At 37.2% G+C, this 21,419-nt stretch overlaps 1 protein-coding gene and 1 long non-coding RNA gene across 2 annotated transcripts; one reads left to right on the top strand and one right to left on the bottom strand.

The window, feature by feature from the left end:
• Nucleotides 1–1,762: 1,762 nt before the first annotated feature.
• Nucleotides 1,763–8,397, bottom strand: LOC127970940 (stanniocalcin-2). The gene is made up of 4 exons (XM_052573654.1): nt 8,129–8,397; nt 6,082–6,224; nt 5,591–5,802; nt 1,763–3,508 (listed from the first exon to the last, which is right to left on the bottom strand). The coding sequence occupies exons 1-4, from the start codon at nt 8,265–8,267 to the stop codon at nt 3,151–3,153; spliced, it is 852 nt and encodes a 283-aa protein (XP_052429614.1). The 5' UTR covers nt 8,268–8,397; the 3' UTR covers nt 1,763–3,150.
• On the top strand, nt 5,665–6,287 carry LOC127970941 (uncharacterized). The gene is made up of 2 exons (XR_008156708.1): nt 5,665–5,804; nt 5,900–6,287. It is a non-coding gene; the product is annotated as an uncharacterized LOC127970941 (long non-coding RNA).
• Nucleotides 8,398–21,419: the final 13,022 nt, after the last annotated feature.

Below are 21,419 nucleotides of genomic sequence, written 5' to 3'. Positions count from 1 at the left end.
CAATAAAACTGTTTGAATGTTTGCTGAGGAAAGCGATATCTTTGTCGTACTAGCCTTTCATCCGTTGAGGGGGATCTTCGATGAAAACACTGCTCAATGAATTTGCTGACTGAATCTTTACAAGAAGTCAAAAAGTTAAAATAACTTCTTTAGTTATAGTGATGTCCGATTCGTGAACGAATCATTCAATTTAACCGTGTTCTTCTTAGTGAACCAGTTGAACCAGTTCACCAAATCGAACTGAATCGTTTGAAACAGTTCATGTCTCCAATAAGCATTAATCCACAAATTACTTAAACTGTTAACTTTTTTAATGTGACTGACACTCCCTCAGAATAAACCAATATCCCGGAGTAATTCATGAACTCATGAGAGCCAGATGACGAGCGAACACGCCCACGTCTGAAGCAGTTCTCGTTCTCGAGTCAAGAACCGGTTGCATCTGGTTTCGGTTCACCAGTACACTGAACCGAAAACTGTTTCTTTCGGACACGTCTGATTTGAGAACTGATGATACTGCGCATGCATGTTATTTTTCAATTATTTTGTTAAACATTGGAAAGTGTGATGAAATAACTATATTTTATTTTGCTTATTTAATTTCTAATCTGTATATTGTAGATTATGTATAGGCCAAAGGGGTTTTCAGGGAAGTTGGACAATAATTAAGACTCTAAAGACTCTGTTAAATAGGAATAAGGGATGATTTATGAAATATCTGTACTGTATTTATAGTTTTATTTTTAATGTAAAATCATTTTCTAACTGTTTTTAAATTCATTTTAATTAAGTAATTTTTTTTATCATTTTAAAAGTTTTAAAATTGCTTGTTTTATTTTTGTTATTATTTTTCTTCATGATTATTTTACTTGATTTTATGTAAAACACTTTGAATTACCATTGTGTACGAAATGTGCTATATAAATAAACTTGCCTTGCCTTAATGATGACACATTCACAAATTGAGTTTGTAGTAAACAGAACATGAACACCAGTAGAGCAGCTGATGGTACTGAACTGCAGCACGTGCAGGTTCGAGCGATTCTCGTTCTCGAGTCAAGAACCGAGGGCTTGAATGAAGAGCAATCTGGCGAAACGTAAGTTCATTTAATAACAAATACATCGCAATGGATTATGTATAGTAAGTGGATCATGGTTTCTGCGCTATTGTCACCTAATTTATTTACTTTATATCTTCAAGACTTAAATCCTCGTATGCACATTATTGCTGTTACTGTATTTGGGTGCGTTGTTGCAAAACTTAATTGTAAAGTTTTCATGATTATGAGGTTTTTAACTGACTAAAGTTATGATTACTGATTTTATATATTTGAATGTTTGATTGACTTGACGCCATTACGTCATCGCCAATGACGTCATTACGTCGAGCGTAAAAGATGTTCGCGGCAAAGAATCGAACTTCCCATCACTATAAATTAGTTATGGTGTTTTTCAAAATAAAAGTCTTTGCCGTTGACTCATTCATTAAACAGTCGCTATCTAATGGCAGAACAATGTAACAAAAATGACCATCACTACAAACAGGGCTGCATTTCCCAAAAGCATGGTAATCCTAAGTTCATCACCAAACCATTTTTATGGATGGAGCTGCAATCAACTTAAGCTCATGATGCTTTTGTAAAATGCAGACCACAGCGTTTCTCATTACCAAATACTATTATTAATACATTTCTAAATACTGACTTTTATTGTGCTAAAATGCTGTGTGTGAAAAAAGAAAATTCAGAAAGACACATCTGAGTAAGAAATGAATTTTAGTATTTATTTTTCCTAAAACAATTGGAACACATGCTATCTGTACCGATATGGAATCTATTATTCAATGTAATAGGTGTACACAGATTTTTTTTTTCATTCCTTGTAACAATCTAAAAATGTTTTTCCAGGTTTAAACCCAAAGTTGATCACATTTTTGCCCACATGTTCATTGGAATACCTGAGTGAATTAAGAAGATGATTGGTCAAAGTAACTACTGTTGTCTTTAGGCTGATGAATAGCAGAACTGTACAGGCCGTTCCTTATTCTTAAACCAACAATCAGCTCCGAACATTTTATTAACCAATCACGTGGCAAGGACCCAAAACAATTCTTTTCGCAGCTATAGTAAACAATAATTCACCCATTTCAATATTATTGTCAGTAATACCCTGAGCTTCTTATGTAGACTTAACCCAGTTCTTGGGTCTGAGGCCAGACGACTGCAATTCCAGCTTCTGGCTCTTCTCAGTGGCTCTGGGAGAAAACTGCTATTTTTTACTTGGAAACACCAGCGGCTGGCTGTGGACTTGGCCAGAGCACAAGCAGGCCTGCTTTCCATGAGACACTGTGTGCTAAAGTTGTTCCTATGTTCAACTAATCTGTTTGGGCAAAGTCCAGAAATGCAGCATACACATTAGACTTAAGCGATGCTATTAGGGTGCTTTATCATACTGAGACATGAGGCAGCTAGAAGTTTTTACTATCATGCATCTGCTCCGGTTCCACAGTTTATTTTAGGGTAAAGCCTCTATGTAATATTCTCAAGGCACAATAAGCTTGTAACTGGACGTTGTTTTGACTTCGCTTTCCTTCTAAGAAGCACAGAGCGTCGTACTGTATGTGCTAGTCCTGGACTTCAATCCTGTACAGCTCGTATTTAATCAAGTATTTCAAATAACAATACACACACAAAAGTATCTTACATATCTACAGTCAGATGCGTAATTGGTGCAATAATGTAACTAATACAACAGCAAGCACTATATTACATATAGAATATCATTACTGAATATGTAGGCTATATTTAGATGTGTTTATATAAATATAGATATACATAGTTTTATATATACATGTTTTATATTCAAATGTTGCATGAAGCATAAAATAAATAAACAAGGTGATTGATATGATTTGCAAAATAGAGATGCTGTTTTAGAACTAAAATAAAAGCAATTCTACAAAATTAACAATCTGTCCTATAATCTGGAGTATCAAAAAAGCTGCACCACATTTACCCTGCAAAATGTACAGTTTGGGAGAGCTGGAATGACTGTGGAGATGTGAGGGTGGATGGGTTGAATTAAGAGGTCTGCTGAGTCTGTGACGAGGGGGATTGGAGTGTCATGGTCAGTTTGGGTGATCCTGCTGTTTCACCTCCGAATGTCGCTGATCTTTGACTCTTCCTGCTCGGCGGGGCCTGCATCTACACTGGCGCGGCGCTGGCCTTGGCTCCGGCTTCTCGTGTGGGAACTGAAGCTGACCTTGCCGGGTTTGTCCTTGTCTCCTGTTCGTGTGCTCTTGTGGTGCTCGGCGTCTGACTGCGAGGAAAGCGGTGGACGTCGCTCGAGGCCTCCTGACGCTGGAGCGGCGGTGATGGATGTACAGATGCTCAGGCTGTCACACAGAGCGCCCCAGTTCTGCTCGCACTGCAGACGCACGCTCCGCGTAATGGCTTCCTTCACCTCCTCTCCACAGCTGAGCAAGATATTTACCAGCTCGACGTACGGCCTAAGAAAGCAGGATGATAGCGGTCAGTTCAGGCCTGGTTCTACAGGGGTGCTAAGCACCCTCAAATAAAATCAATAGCATCCTCAGTTAAAGCTGCATTAAAGGGATAATTCACCCCAAAATTTAAATTTGATGTTTATCTTGTAACCCCCAGGGCATCCAAGATGTAGGTGACTTTGTTTATTCAGTAGAACACAAACAAAGAATTTTATCTCAAACCGTTGCAGTCTGTCAGTCTTATAATGGAAGTAAATGGGAATCACGGTTTTGAGAGTCGAAAAAACATAAACAATCAAAACCATATTAAACACTGTGGCTCGTGGCGATACATTGATGTGGATAAACATGAAAGATCGTTTATTCAAGAAACTGAACAGTACTTAAATCGTTTTTATTACATAATTTTTTATTGCATCCTGAGCATGTTCTTCTCAACAGCAAGCGTCTGTTACTATATAAATACTGTTCAGTTTCTTGCACAGACCGATCGTTTTATGTCTTTACACATCAGTGTATTGTCATGAGCCGCAGGGTTTAATTTGGCTTTGTCTGTGTATGTTTTTTTTTTTACTCTCAAAACCGTGATTCCCATTCATTTCGATTATAAGACTGACAGACTGCAACGGTTTGAGTTAAAAATCTTGGTTTGTGTTCTACTGAAGAAACAAAGTCATCCCTTTAAATTTACTTAAATTAGAAGTTATTTTTAGTAGTCTAACAAACGTTAAAATTAATAGCTCTTGTAATGTTGAATACCTATAGTCAATGGTTAAATATTAGGGGAAAACTATTTCTTAGAGACATTAGTAGAACTGGTATCAGTGATACTTGCCTTCAGTCATAAAAAAAAAGATGCCATTATACAAATTTTTAAAATAATATTTGAATTGCCGTAGCTGGGGTCAGCGGGGCCCCGGTATTTTCGTTAATTTTTATTTATTTGTGCTATTTACACAATGTTTAATTTTTTTTCAATTTTTTAGGTGTCAAGGTACAGAAACCAAATAATTAAATGTAAAATAGCACTGGATAGTCTTCAATGTAAAAATGAAATATACAATCAAACCTACATCTATTTCGACACCTTCGAAATTTCTCACATTATTACAGTTTTGCTATATATATCAAAAATTATATCTGGTGTCTGAATAATTTTTGGTTTGACTGTTAAAACTACAAAGTAATTCAGTCAAGAGCAGTGAGTGATTTTCATTTTAATTTTCTTAGGAAATTAGGCGCGGCCACTTTAAGAGACGATGAACGCATCCAATATAATACACATCCCATTTTTTTTCCAAAACTGTTTACTTTCACATAAGAAATAAAAGAATAATAACTGAAAGTACTGAATTGGGCTCTTTCGCATCTTTTTGTTTGTTCAAACTGCGATTTGTATTTGTTCGTTCAGGTGCAGGAGGGACTTCGAGGAGAACTTCGCAGAAAAGAGCTCGGTTCAGTGTCGCTGTCCGTGATACACTTCTCTCTCTCTCTATCTGCACCGAACACAGTGCGCGAGTAACCGGCTATTCTGTTAAGCTTTAATGTGTCTTGTGTTTTTTTAAAGCGGTACAGCTTAAAAAGCTGTACCGCTTTATATATATATATAAATATATATATATATATATATATATATATATATATATATATATTTTGGTGCACTGTCTCTTTAAATGCTTAAAGAAATGCCATCAAATGCAAAATAGTGCACTAAATAAATGATAAAAACAATTTTAAAGTTCACAAATATAGTGTTCAGGGATCTTTCTTTAAATTAAATGAAGGCTTGTGGGTTCGAACAGAATGCATTATATTATTAATAAAATATAAATTTCCAATAGAAAATATAAATCCTATGGACTGATACAATTATAAATATTATAAATGAAATAAAAAAAAGTATACATTATAATCAACGTGAAAAAAAAACAGAATTGTATGACAGTCGTCAGTACAAAATTATTGATCGTAACAAGCCTATTCGCTAAACCACAAACAATTCCGAAGCACAAGGACAGGACGCCATATAGTATGTGCAAACAGGAGCATGCATTGGAAAGCTGATATGCAGAGTGTGATACCTACCCTTTGGGAAATAAGTCTTGGAAATGTATCATCTCCACCATGACATTGACGTTGTCTTTAGCAGCTGAGCAGAGGTTGTGTTTCATGTAGCACTCCCGCTGCAGCTGGAAGACCATTTCCTTTATGGCCAGGCATTTTCGGCTGATGCAGCTGAACTTGTGCCTCAAGCCGTGAGCCATGCACTTCAGTGCATCCTTGATGAAGGACTTGCCCTGTAAGTGTTTAAGACAGAGTCTTATATGCAGTCGTAAACAGCCTTTCTTTCTCTGCTGGGATAACATGGACTAATAGTGTGACTATTTTTGCTAGACACACATCTTGATACCGTGCTACAAGCTTGAAACCCTCTGCTTCAAATCCACCTGCACCTTGTGAAACATGAGCCAGGATGGAGGCGATGCCAGATGGCCCAGGCCGGTCGCTGGGTCATCCTCTGGACGCATCTGAGGGATATGAACCCCGTGGGAGAACTGGGGCAACTATGTGCTTACCTGCGAGTCGAATTTGCCAGCATTGTGCAGGAAGTTCATGCAGATTTCCTGAAGGCCCCGGATTTCGCAGGAGTTGTTCTCGAAACACTCGAAGACACCGCAGCCCACGTCTCCTGCGCTCACGAGGCAGTGCTGGATCTCAGCTGCGGAGGATAGAAAGACAGAGAATGCTGTTTAAAGCTAAATAAAGACTTTGCAACACTCGATTTTGGCCGATCCAAGGCGATCTCTACAACAAGTCTATGTTTAAATAAGAAATAAAATTGCTTTAGAAATATACTTGACACAACCTTTTACACATGAATGCAGAGGCCTATTTTCCGGGTTTGTTTCTCCTGTGAAAATTGAAGAACTGTATTTAGGGGACAAATTTAGCTGAGAGCGCGCTGTGGTAATTAAGGTATGCTATTAAAGTCCATCGAACTGGGAGGCATCTTGCAGTAACTGCCTGCGATGTGGAAAAGCAAGGTTAACTGTATATAGGGCAGGACGAGATTGCTTTTACCTTGCTGAAGAGATCAGCAATGACTTCTGAGATTCAGAAAGCTAACCAGGGAAATAGAGACTAGCAAACAGCACACTGAAAAGCAATTCTGATACAAAAAGGAGCACTTTATTCGCTTATTTAGAGATTTAGATCAGCTCACAAAGATAGACATTTGGTTGTATTTTTCATAACCACATCTTTATAAAATAGTTTGTGATGTGTCTGTTAGTCGTGCCCTACTAAAGAAGAGTAGTAAGAGAAAGGATGCATGAACGGCATTCAGTATTTAAGTTTTACAGCAGCAACTAAACACAAACATTATGTAAACTGGCTATTAAAGACTTTTATTTTAAAATGAACAAATCATGTGCTGTAATAAGACAAAAATGATTAAATATGTCATGGTATTTGCTCTAATGCAAAGCAAACAGTTAATAAAATTTACTGTGAAATTGAAACCCCACTGTGTCAGTAAAAAGCCAAAGTATAAAGCATAAATCAGTTCATGAAAAGTAAAGAGCTCTGCAGCTATCACATTACAGACTGCCTTGACTTATTTATTATTTTAATGTTATTTCTGGGGACCTCTCAATGGCTACTCCAAACCTCATGCATTTGTAAATTTATTAAATAAAAATACAGACTGTCTTTTTCTAACATTACATTATATGAACCAATCGAACACATAAGCACAATGTCTGTCTTCACAATGCTTGTTTTCTTATTTAAACACAAACGTTCCAAAATTTGAATTTTTGAAATATTCTAAATACCTGAACGTTCTGATTTAGAAAGGCCTATTCCAAAAGCTTTTAGAGTTTCCCTAAAGCATTTCAGCTTTACAGAAAAGAGCATATGAGAGGTTTTTAAGGTCTTGTATATGAATTCTACCCAATGCCAGTGTAAATGCATGGCAGTGGATCTCGGCTGATGGAGGTGCACAGGTAAAGTCAGCCGTTCGCGTTTGTGGACGTGTGGATCGTGCGTGGAATCTGTTCTGCTGTAATACACTAGCTTGGGCTAGTCCCATGCAAAAGTTGAAAAGATTTGATGGCTGACATCGCTGCTTTATTTAATTGTCATAATGCACGGGATTAAATTGCCTTTCTGCCGTGAGAACGGTTAAGTTTGATCCACCTAGTGCAACACGTAGAGCCATTGCATCACACACTACAGGTTTAACTTGCTCTCCCGCACAATGCAACAAAAGTTGCGCCGTTTATATGTGATGCTCTTTATAACGAGCACTTTGCATGGCAGTTAATAATAAAATACCAGCTGAGGGTGTCGTGCGTAAACACAAATCCACGAAAATAAGACGCACGCGCGAACCTGACAGCAATGTCACCGTATATCTCTGCCTACCTTGTGCCACGCTATTAATAGTTTACGAAGATATTGGATTTCTCTACGTGTGCTCCGTATTTACGAGTTATCGTCTTCCTGCGTCTTCGGAAAATGAGATGTGCACTGGTCGGTTTTGCGCCGAAATCGCGTTCTGACCGCACGAGAGTCAGTGTGGAGCGGAATAGCAGCTTCGCAACACTTGCTTTCTCTTACCTGTGTTCTGCAAGGAGAGACGTCCCTTCTGACTGGCCGGTTTCTCAGGGTGAGTCTCGTGGACGTCAGCGTTATCCGTTCCCACCAATTGCCCCAAAACGGAGAGAAGCAGCAAGGCTAGTGCGCATTTGGTCAACATTTCTCCACTCAGTTTGCGCGATAGATACTATCAGGCTGTCAGCGCGGGATCTGATGTGGAGACTGTCGAGATGACATAGAGGGAGCGTGTGAGAGCGGAGAAGGGATGGATGCTGGATATATTTCCCAGAGTCCGGGTGTCAGTTCGGATGAAGGAGTTAAGCAGGTGTTGTCAGTCGCGCTTCCCGACCAATCAGAAACGCAGACCACCACGTCCAAGTTTTTAGGGGTGTGTCTGGCGAAAGTTGTCTCTACTTGACATAAACTAAGCTTGTAAAATGTGTAAGGGTGGGTGGGTATTTACTCTGCAAACGCTTATGAGGCATCAGACAGCTGTAAGGACAAGAGCATGCGAGCCTGTGATTATTGCTGTTAATACTGTAAGTGATGGATTTGTAAAGGAGAGGATATGACTCAAATTTAAAATGAAGCGTGTATGAAATGTTGCATTTACAATGCATGCATTTCTAGATATCTAGTCACAAAGAACTCCATATCTGTAAAAGGAAATGTTAATCTTATTATTTTCACAAAAGAAATGACCACTGCTGTGACTATAGCTGTTTCAAACACACACACACAAACACAACCACACACACATATATATATATTAAACTTAAGCCTAACATGTTGTATTCACATGCTGTATAGGCATTTAATAGAGTCCAACAATATATAGATATATACACACTATGTAGCTACAGCAAAAACATGGAATATATTAAAACAATGTCCACAGTTTACATAATATACACGGTGTATGCTCCATGATCTTAATAAGTATGAAGAAGAGGTAGAAAAGACTTCAGGATTTCCAAAACCCTTCTAAATAAATATGGCATTGAGAGGGAATAGCACATTCTGTTCTGCTTGCTGTTGGTATATTGGTGACCCAGCAGATGAACATAAAAAAAAGGAACATAATGATTATGTGAGTTTTTTCATTGCAGTTTTTATAAACTCACCAGTCGACATAGCTAATTATATAGTCCCGCTGTCAAAATGTGCTCCACACAGTGCAGAAAATGGGACAAATTTGCTAATGGATGGCAGGGATTGCATCATTCAAACCACCCCCTCTAGGCAGCTGCCATACACAGACAAAGCAACACAAAAGGCATATAGACATGTGTGCACATATGACTCTGACACACACACATGCACAGCATATATAGGCACACCACTGAATCAGAGCTGTGTAGTTATTAAGCCTCATTTTATATCTCTTGCTGTGAATTCTTAGATGAAGTCCATGTAGCAAATCAATCCCAAAACTGCGGTTCACTAGTAATCACCCAAATTATGAACTTTTGAGAATTACACAGAACACATCTATTTTGATTTACTCTTTGGTGACTATGGTTTATGACAATACTCTGATGGGATCCAATTCAAACCATGCAAATCTATTGCAAATGAGAGATATGCCTCAAATGGGTTGCAGGCCATTCTCATGGATGTCTGGCTACTAAGAAACTGTCAGTATGGCAAGCCATGTTATCACTTATAGAACCTGATTTTATTTTATTAATCTTTATTATTATTATTATTAGTTGTACGTAATCTAGTAATGACTAACGCGTATTTCAGTTTCACATTTAACTGTTTATTAGATACACCAGTTACGCTTCTGCCATACTAGGATATCTGGTCTTATTTTGGATTAATTTACTTTTATACAGGTTTATCGTCTATATTTTACCCTACATGTTATGTAATAATATGTTTTTTTAATTGTAATTTATTGCCTATTTAGTTATACTAATTGTTTGACTAGTAGTATACTAATAGTATTTAGTTTATAGTTTTCTAACTATCTCCATAACAGGCAAGCATTTATTTTATATAACATTACATTTTGTTTACATTTTATTTTAAGGTGTCCTTGTTACACTAGTAAAAACTATTTATTATGCATAATTACATGCAAGTAACCCTAAGCCAAACCCTGATCCTAAATCTAACCATATAGTAAGTACATGTAGTCAATTAATACTCCTACATAAATTTATAACTACACTGTAACATGGACACTTTAAAATAATGTGTAACCAATATTTCTTATCTCAGTAGTTACCCTTGCATTTTGCTTGTTATATGTAATTAATAGTGAAAATTGTTACTTTATATTTCAAATAAATGTCTTAATATTGTGATTAAAAAATGTATACCAACAAATGGAATTCACTAGTTGCTAAATTAGGTGCGGTAATTACTACTATCAGGATAGAGTCTAGTTAGGGTTGCCCACTTCAGCAAGCAAAATAAGGAACACCCTTTCATGAAAAGAGAGTAAATAAATAAATAAAACAAGGACACAAATAATCAGTGAAAGACTCATAGTTTAACAATAAACCATGATAAAACATGCTCAAGTTGGTAAACTTGCACCAAAACACATTAATATTGTTATTTTAAATGTAAATATTTATAATTATTATTAATTACATTATTATGTAATAATATTTTTGTCTAAATTATTATTATTATTTGCTTTTTAAAATATAAATAATTTAAAATTATTATTTATGTAGAAATGTATGATACATATAAATTATAAATTTATAAACAGGGTTTAACAGTAATTATAACCTATTAATTAATCTATCTAATAATGTATAACATTTTTATAATAATGTCTACCAAGCACTGATAATATTCACAGATGCGTTTTTAAAGTAAAGGTTTTCCAAAAATGAAACTTCTGTCATAATTTAATCAGGTTCTTCTAAACCTTCATAACTTTCTGTTGATTGTTTCTGTTGAACACAAAATAAGATACTTTGAGGAATGTGGGTAACTAAACAGCTTCTGGTACTCAAAATAATGTAAAATAAGGTACAATGTGAATGTTATTTATTTTTTACAGCTGTTTATACTTACCGTATTTTTCAGAGTATAAGTTGCATCCTTCCAAAAATACGTCATGATGAGGAAAATAAAACATATGTAAGTCGCACTGGACTATAAGTCGCATTTATTTAGAACCAAAAACCAAGGGAAAACATTACCGTCTACAGCCGTCTACATTACCGTCTACACTGCTCAAATGTAGACTACAGTAGAAGGTAATGTTTTCTCTTGGTTCATTTCTCTTGTTTCATTTCAAATTAATTTTGATAAATATGTCGCACCTGACTATAAGTTGCAGGACCAGCCAAACTAAGAAAAAAAAGTGTGTGTCTTTGTGTGTCTTATAGTCCGGAAAATATAATTTTATTATTTTTGAAGGTTCATGGAAATGTCCATGTGAAAAATACTGGACAATGTTTTGGATAAAAACTGGATTTGTTTATTCCTGACGAATAGTACTAGTCATTGATTAAACATGCAGATTTACTTGGCTACATTCTTAGTACTTTCTAGGTAAAAAGAAAGCACAAATACACACACACACACACACACACATATATATACAGTTGCAATCAAATTTATTAAACACCCTTGATCTGCAAGACATTTTGCTGTGGAGAACAACATTTTATGAAATCAATTCAACAAAGGCATCAGTAAAGTATTAGAGAAAGTTAATAAACTTTTGAGTGATTCTGACAATGGAACATTGATGAATCATGATACAATTCAAATTGGCTCTAAACATTCATGTTCAAAATTATTCTTTTCAAAATTATTCTTAATCTTTAATTCTTTAAAATCATCACTACTTTGATGATGTTTTTCTTACCTTTCTGGACGTGGACAGTAGACCATTCACACAGTTTCAATGGAGGGACTGAGAGCTCTCGGACTAAATCTAAAATATCTTAAACTGTGTTCCAAAAATAAACAGAGGTCTCACGGGTTTGAAACTATCCCTTTAAGTTTAGGCATACTATGACGTAACCCAGAAGGAAGCATTTTAAACTCCTGAAACAGCAGACGAGTATGATCTACAAGAATAATTTTGGCTTTCTGTAAGACAAACCGCTCAAATCTATCTGATAACCCAGTCTGCTTAAAACCAACAATCTTACTTCCTTGGTTAACGATGCCATTTAATGAGTTCCGATGCTTCACATTTAGATTACCATACCAACAACACATAGAGAAACAAAGTACAGATTCAATATAAGATCTGTAATACATGGTCATCCGTTGACATTTTTGCTACTCAACTTCAGCACAACTGGGCTAACTGTATATATGTGTAACATCTCAAGCTAATTCTGTTTTTAATAGAGTTTCTAAAGGCTTAATTGTGTTTTGAGACTGTTTTATTCCCCACCATGCAAATAAGTGATTTAAAAATAGCAATGTTGAATAGGGATTGAATAATTGTGACATAGCAGCATTATAAAAAATTCTTATAACTCAAAAATATTACATTATATATTGACAATATCACTTTTAATATGCCAGTGAACTGTTATCAGTGTTGTAGTCGAGTCACCAACTGTCGAGTCCGAGTCGAGTATCGAGTCTCAGTGTTCGAGTCCGAGTCACCAAAGAAGAGTCCGAGTCGAGTCCAAGTCGAGTCACCATTACCAGAGTTAGAGTCCGAGTCGAGTCTCGAGTCCCGTATTGGAATTTTTTTTTGTTTTTTTGAGGAAACAATAGCAACCAACTCAGTTGGTAGGCATTGAAGTCCATTATATGACATTTTTAGTCAAAAACAACGTAATGAATGTTCAAGTCCAATTTTATATAGCCTCGAGTCCGAGTCCAAGTACGAGTCATCAGTCCACGAGTCCAAGTCGAGTCACGAGTCCAGAGAATGGAGTCTCGAGTCGGACTCGAGTCCAAAGAATAGTGACTCCAGGACTCGAGAACTCCATCACTGACTGTTTATAGATGCAATTTTTATTTTATCCTGGATCTTCAAAAGTACTGCAGTCTCTGAGGGGTTGAGTAATTTTGATTGCAACTGTATATATTACTTAATTTTAAGCAATAAATGTTAAAACAGCTTGCCATACTGAGAATTGAGAATTTCTTGTGCGGCCACCCGTAGGCGAAAAATAGATGAACAGCGCTGAAGCTGCAGACAAATTTTTGGTCAACACACTCTCGTGGTGAGAGGAGAATAAAACATGGTTAGACTGTCAAAGCTTTTTTATAGGCACTTCAAATGCTATTGGCAAGATTATTTACAACAGAAAGCCTATAAATTAAAATCTGGTATTTCAGTTCTCTAAGCTTTGCTTTCCAGGGAAATGAAAGAACGAATGCTTCTGTGGCTTCAAGGGATGCATAACGTGCCCGTACTCTGCTTTATGGCATTCTGGCGAGACTCTGTGTGTTGCTTTACCTTTTTGGTGCGCTGGTTTAGGATGTGCCTACCTCACTGCATGGACTGAATCAGAGTCTGTAAGAAAGCCAGTCCATGATGCGCGCACACCCTCGGTATCCACCAATCAGCATGCGCTCATAGACCGCAACCTCGTAATGACGTGTGTCACCATAGACGACTGGAGCGCCGAAAAGAGTACTGATGGTTTACCCGTATATTTTGTACTTCTGAGATGCCTAAAAGCGTGTCTCAAAGAGAGAGAGAGAGAGAAAGAGAGTGTACTGCGGCAGCCTGAAATGTGCTATTACCGAACGAAAAGATAGCCTATATTTATTTTAATGCACTTTCAACGTGACGTCTACATCATAATTTAAAAGAAGAGGTGCAGTCATCTGGCATTATCAGATGCCTCTCAATAATTAAAGGCAATCACATCCGCATAAACGGGGATGAAGCCGACCAAAACCACGCATAAAATACATAAACATCTCTCAGGAGGGTCTTTAATCATGCTGTAATTTATGTCTTGCGTTCAGTCACTGTGTTGCTGGAAAATGCCAGCCTTGCTCACAGATTGCATGAGGCTGTCAACAAGAGTGCTTATTAATTCCTTCTTGGCGGTGACGGTCTGTTAAAATGTGAGCTATCATATTGAAATGCATCAATTTCTGTTTTGCTTAGCTTGCTAATCCCATCAGTCCATCATCATTTTGGACTAGTGTTGCTTTGAGTCCTTCTACGAAATGAAAGGCTGCATCTTCTGTATTGGTGGTGAATTTTTAATAAGCGATTTCTCTAATCTACTTGCTGATGTGCCCCTGACCACTGACATCACGATGATCAGGTGTTATTGATAAGAGGACTGTGCTGTGCGGAGCTGGACGCGTCTCAAATGTCCCAAGCGGACATTAATCCCACATTCCAGGGGGCTCAGTGTGATCCCGGGTGAAATGGAGATGGCCCAGAAAGCTTGGTGACTTGGAAGCAGAGAAGGAGACCAGGAATCTCTGAGCTTTTTCCAGGAACCATGATGGTGGAGAAAAAGATATGCGAGTATCAACAGGTCATAAAGCACTCGCTACTATGCTGGAAAGACTCGCTATGCCTTTGCGACATGAAAGCATGCTTGACTCACCTGAGTCGTGAAAAGAGCAATTTTACAAGCCGTGCACAATGCGCCAAAATGCTCTTTCATTCCAAACGTGTGAAAATAGTACCTTGGACAACAGCTTTTACTGGCTTTGAACAATGTGCTATTATAGAGTGTTTTTCATGCTGATTTATATTGCAGCAGTGTTGGCAGATTACAACCAAGCCCTCCAGCTCATTACAATCCGTGTGGCTTTCCCACTGCAGCACAATAGACTCAGTGATGCTGCCATGTGACCCTTTACCTTGCTTGCACTGTCGAATCAGGAGACGGGTTGATGTCATCTGCTTTTTGGAAAGCACTGGGACAGAGACACTCTTGGTGTGGGAGGTGGGTCAGCGATGCGTCAGGACACAATGGGAACCTGGAAAACAAGAGCGAATTACCGAAAGGCTTCTGTTATGTAAAGCCAGACTTGGATTTCAGTGGGTTATGCTGTTTTGAACCCATAACACAGGATGCTAAGTTTATCTCCGTGGAGGGCCAAAGACAACAAGCCAAAGCGCTGTGACACACTTACTCCTCATTAGAGATGAATAGCACATTGTGGTAGGTCTGAGATCTCAGATGATCATTAAAACCTCTCCTCAATGCTGTATTTACTCGTTGTCAATCAAGAGAAGATTGTGTGCCTCGTGACCCACATTCACTGAAGTGTATAGCCACCGGATGGGGAAAATGAACAGACAATGCTCAGGAAGGAGCATAAGATTGAGAGCTTCTCCTTGTTGTCAAGTGTTGTTTTGTCCACATTCATTGAATGCCAATAGGAATGAACACAAGTTTGAATAGTTAACAGGTGAACATATGCTATAAGTTTTTCTTTCTCTAATAAACATGGTTTACAAACTACTACAGCATAATTTTCCTTATTTTTCAACACACTAGTAAGCTACATTACTATTTTTACTACTACTAAAACTATTTGTGCTACTAAACCACTGTATTAACAATTGCAACAATATAATAAAAGAATATAATAAGAAATACCAGTTTGCAATATCAAGTAGCATAATTAACTGTTTTGGAAACTCTATATGGCACAGACTGATTGATTAATTACATGCAATCTGCTAGCGATCACTTATTTACATAGCACAAGCTAATTTGCTGCTAATTAGCCTTCCACCTCCCCCAGCTCCACTTGTCTAGAGGATTTATGAATGCCTATTCTTGCAGCTGCAGCATATCTTACATGCTCACATCAGTGTGTTTAGTCCACCTAGATCTAGTTCACCAATGTCAAAGCCGCTAACACGCTCAAGCCATTCCGAGAGTTGCCATGACTGGGTTGCAGTTTCTCAAAATGACTATATAGAGCTCATTCCAGAGGCTGCTTGAAATGAAATAATTGCACCCTTGACTTGTGGCAATGGTGCTGGGCATGCATTTACTTATTTGAGTATGTATGGATGCCCCATCTGCCACCATTGCCTATGTGACTGGGAGCATGTGATCACCTGAAGCCCGAGGGAGGGGGGTTTCTCTGACCCTGCCTCAGGCATAGGAAGGGCAACAGCAGACACCCTCTTTTCTCAACTTCCCGCCTAAATCCTTGGGGAGAAGGCAATCAGCTTACAGGCCTTTTGTTGAGCGGCAGCGCTCTCTCCCATACCTCCCCCACTCACAAATCTTGTGTAAACACCAATGATTGATCTGCCATCTCTTATTGGAGGGTTTATGTTAATGAGATAGCATGAAAAGGGCTTAGTTAATCAGTAAGTAGATTACAATGTTTTCCAATCTTTCTATGACAATTTTGGTTCAAATCATGATTTGGTTTGCCCAAAATTTTAATTCTGCAATCATTTACGCCACCGCATGTCACTTCAAAACCTGTTTGTCTTCCTTTTGTAGAACTTAAAAGTCCCTTTGTACAGAGTTGGAGGTCTCCAATCCAGGTTGGTTATCAACATTTTTCAAAGTATCATAAGAAATTAATTCACATGGGTGAGTAAATAATTATAGACCTTTTATTTTTGGGTGAACTATCTATTTAACTGTAAGTATCAACAGACAATAAGATGTCTATGTCAAAGTAAAGTGTCAATTGCAGACTTAGTCCATGAAGCCAGGCCGTTAAAGATGAAAATATAATTTCCTATAATTTATTTCTAATCAAGGTGAGTGATACAAAGAGCTGTTCAGGTTTATTTTTGTCTCTGTGAAGAAACATTTCGTAATTTCAGCACAGAAATTCAAAACCTGGCTTTTTTTCTTCACTCTCAGAACAAACATACCCTTGTTTGCCTCCTTGTTAAAAATATGTTGTTTTTCATTTGCCTGGCTTTATCATCTGAAAACTGTGTAAAAGCAGGCCTGTAACCAAAGAAAACTACTGAAACATTGCTTATTGAAGATCAGCAATAAATTCTGTGAAACCATAAATCTTATTTCAAGCCAATTCCGTGGTGCCTCTGACATTTCCAATGAAATTGATCACACATTCAACACATTTAGATTTAATAAAGTTGTATTATTATACAAAAGCTTGAGAAAATACAGAGTGAGCTATGCATATTTCTTGTCCCGCTTCTCCCCACTTATACGCTGGCACGATCCTTACATTTCACATCAGCTCTCAGACTCGAAGGTTTTCAAAAATGTTTTCCACACAGACTTGCAATTTCATAATGGACGGGAACGTATCAAATGTGCCAATTTGTGACGGATGAAATGTCCTGATAAGAGTCCAGACTGGCTCTGTATAATGATAGGTCAGTCATATCAACCTGATTCAGAAATGCATTGCAAGACACCCTAATAATATAACAGCTCTATAAAAACTAGGGCATCTTTGCTTCAGTGGTGGTGATACAGTGTGTGCACACAGTGTTTTGCCAAGGCTTGAAGAAATTGACTCTATAATCTTGATCTCCCGGACCTTTGTTTATCTTTTCTCCCTTTGTCTGTTGGCACATGTTGAATTTTTCCTAAGGCTTGCTGCCTTTGACATCGTGACAGATACAAAGATCCCAGAGAGACGAGCCTCCAGAGGAATTCCAAAAGCTCCTCATAATTATGGCATCCGAGGTGCTTCTGTCACTTCTGTATTCTTCTTCTTTTATTTTTTTCCAGTAATGTCCGGTCTTCACTGATCACAGAATATGCCAGCAGGAGCAAAAGTTATCTATGTGTGGAATCTTCTATGCGGTTCATACATGGTAGTTATGAATAAATCAAGACAGACTCCTCTTTTGCTATGCAGTGTGCTTCTAGCAACTGTCCCACTACTTTAAGCATGACACATCTTTCTGAAAGAGAAGTCCTGATGAAGGACAACTTTGATATCAGATCACTAGGTACTGACACATAGAGTCACTTGCCTTCCTGACCTAGAGGTGAAAGGTCATCATCTATCATCGCTTCCTGAGGAATCACTGGACTACATTCATTCATTCTCACAATGACATGGCCTGATCAAACAAGGAGGATGTGAAGTGTCTCAAGTTCACGGATTCAAGCTGTCAGGTTTCTGTTCTGTTATTTCTTTGGTTCTTAAACATTTCCATAAATTATTTTAGTACTTTAATGAAATAAATATTTGTGGGGAAGATAAAATTCCATTGCCAAGTGACAAGTTTTCCAAAAATATCAATAATACTTCATCGTTTAAAAATTTAAAATATGTATTTTTACATGTTACACTGAATGTTTAAAAGTTACATTGGCCAAGTGGCTTTATTTTATTTATTTAAAAGCCAAGTATAGACCTATTTTAACATGCAGGGTTTTATTCACGTTTTTAATTATTTTAGTTTACGTTAATATTTCTAGCACTTATACATGCATTTAGACTGCACTTTAAAATTGCAGAATGCTAATAGATTAATGTTTTAAATATAAAAACGTATTAAAAAATGTAATTATACTAGAAAAAAAGTTGGGACACTGTACAAATTGTGAGTAAAAAAGGAACGGAATAATTTACAAATCTGATTAACTTATATTCGCAATAGAATATAGATAACTTATCAAATGTTGAAATGTCATGCCAAATATTTTTCTCATGGATTTCATGAGAGCTACACATTCCAAAAAGGTTGGGACAGGTAGCAGTAAGAGGCCGGAAAAGTTAAATGTACATATAAGGAACAGACTTTAAAAACATGTAATGATGTGTGAAACGGAGCTTTTCGAACCTCCTGCATCACATAATGATTAATTGTTTCGAATCACTCCAATCAGATCGCATATTGTGAATCATTTGATTCATTTGATTTAGATCAGAAGTTCGGAGTGCATATCGTGAATCATTTTATTTAGATCTGGAGCGCGCTTCAGATCGGGACTTCGTAGCATGTATCATGAATCATTTGATTCAGACAGGAACTAAGTGGGTTTGGGAAACTATTGATTTAGATAGGGACTTTAGAACATATATCGTGAATCATTTGATTAAGAGCAGAACTTCAGAATGTATCATTATTCAGATTGGGATTCGGAATGCGAATCACAAATCATTTGATTGGAACCAAGCGGCTTCATGAATCTTTTGATTCAGATCAAGAATTAAGAGTGCATATTGCAAATAATTACACATCGGGAATCATTTGATTTAGATCTGAACTTTGGAGTGAGTTCGTGAATCATTGTTCAGATTGGGACTTCAGAACGCGAATCACATATCATTTGATTCAGATCGCAACCAATCGGCTTCATGAATCTTTTGATTCAGAGTTGGAATTTAGAGTGCATATCGCAAATCATTTCATATCAGGAATCATTTGATTTAGATGTGTATCGATTTAGATTGGATCTTTGGTGTGGGTTCATGAATTTTAAATTCATATCGGAACTTCATAGCACATATCACATATAATTTGATTCAGATTTTAACTAATGGGTTTCGCAAATCTTTTGATTCAGATTGGGACTTCAGCGCACATATCGCAAATCATTTCAGATCAGGAATCATTTGATTTAGATCTGAACTTTCGGAAGTCATTATTCAGTTCGGGATTTCTTAACAGCGTATGAGAATCGATTTATATTGGATCTTCGGTGTGGATTCGTGAATTTTTTTTTCAGATCAGAACTTCGGAGCACATATCGCAAATCATTTAGATTATAACTTCAGATTGTGTTCATGAATCTTTTGATTTAGGGTTCGAGAACAGATCGTGAAAGTGAACATCACTGAGTTCCAGTACTTTTTGGTTTTTCCTACCCTATTTTAAACGGACTGGTTTTATTCAAATAAAAGCTTATGATATGTTTTCCTTTATTGCTGTCTCTTATTGTGTTTATCCATCTATTAGCGTGTATCTCTTTCTCATTCTCTGTGGGAGTCCATTGTGCTGTGGAGGGAGATGCATCAGAGACATGTATAGCAGTGAGAAATATGTGGTAATTATTATCTTCAGGATGGCCATCTGTCATCTCTTCCCCTCCAACTATTTGCTGCTCCCACATTCCTGGTGCTGTGAAGCTGGCTCAGAGAGGACAGTTGTTGGGGTTTGAAGCGGCTGGAGGACGGTGGTGTGGGCAAAATCATCTGACCGGTGCTGGCGACTGTGAGGGAGTTGAGTGTGATGGTGAACAGACCTCGGCTTTGACCATAATTGTCCTCTGACTTGCTTCTTATTTCGCTATCACTGTTTTTCCTCTCCTCCCTTTGTAGCTTGGATGATTTTCCAGTGTTTAATTCATTTACAAGTGCTGCAACAAATTATCCCCACACAACACGAATGACATTACACCTTCAAAATCAGCACGCAACACTCAAGTGAGTCTCGGTCAAAACAATGTGGCTTGACTATCAAAAGCTTATGGTGAGTGACACGGTATCCATACTGATTCTGGAAGAAATTGAGGGTTTAATGAGGGTCTTTAAAGTTCAGATTGAGCACAGACATCAATGCGAGCTTGTGCATTCATGCATTGTTCCTTAAAAGTTCGATGTAGGACATGTTTCAATGCACTGCCTTAGCTGGAGGAAATATGACGCCATCAGACTCGATTTGCATAAATGCACACTTGTTTTATTAGGGTGTTTTTCTTAATCTAGCTCCTGTGCGGTTGTTGAGAGTTGTTGCACTCTTGCAGAGTAATGCTTATCAGGGCAGTTCTAGGAACTAACGTGGTTTTTGACATGCAGTAAATCAAGATTTATAAGACACAAGACATCAGGTATGCTATACATATAATCAAATTATGTGTGATTCCAGGAAAGCGGAGAAGACACACACTGTTTTGCGTCAGCAAAATATATATTTAAAAGAAGAACAAGAATAATTTTAATCGGCAAAGATGTATTTAGCTGATCAAAAGGGACAGTAGACTCAGATTCCTGGATCCTGAAAGAGGGAATCATAGTTTCTACCAAAATATTAAGCACAGCTGTTTTCACCGCTGTGAGTCAGAAACATTTAATATGATTGATTGAACTCGACTACTAGGTAATGGCAACTTTTCATAAAATTATTAAACATCACAACAGTTTTCAACATTTACAATAATAATAATAATAATAATAATAATAATGTTTCTTGAGTAACAAATCAGAATATTAGAATGATTTCGAAAGGATCATGTGACACTGAAGACTCAGCATACTGTAAATTTAAAAGAATTTAGATTTTTTTCGAAATATTACTGTTTTTACAGTATTTTTATAATTTATAATTTTATAAAATCGACCCCAAAGTTTTGAAATGTAGTGCATAAAACTGTCTCTGTGTATGACATTTTAATGCATTTTAAGTGTCATGTTTTATACTTCATGCACAGTGGTATTTTTTTATCATTTGACTTATTTATTTATATATATT

Source organism: Carassius gibelio, chromosome B14, assembly GCF_023724105.1.
Source record: "Carassius gibelio isolate Cgi1373 ecotype wild population from Czech Republic chromosome B14, carGib1.2-hapl.c, whole genome shotgun sequence".
NCBI lineage: Eukaryota > Metazoa > Chordata > Actinopteri > Cypriniformes > Cyprinidae > Carassius > Carassius gibelio.
Note: the sequence above shows the minus strand (reverse complement) of the source record. Positions and strands in the feature narration are given on the sequence as shown.

Coding starts and splice junctions, on each gene's coding strand:
- LOC127970940 (XM_052573654.1), bottom strand. CDS start 8,267: ATGTTGACCAAATGCGCACTAGCCTTGCTGCTTCTCTCCGTTTTGGGG. Junction 5,803..6,081: donor CTGGCAAATTCGACTCGCAG/GTAAGCACATAG, acceptor AAACACTTACAG/GGCAAGTCCTTCATCAAGGA. Junction 3,509..5,590: donor CAAGACTTATTTCCCAAAGG/GTAGGTATCACA, acceptor CTGCTTTCTTAG/GCCGTACGTCGAGCTGGTAA.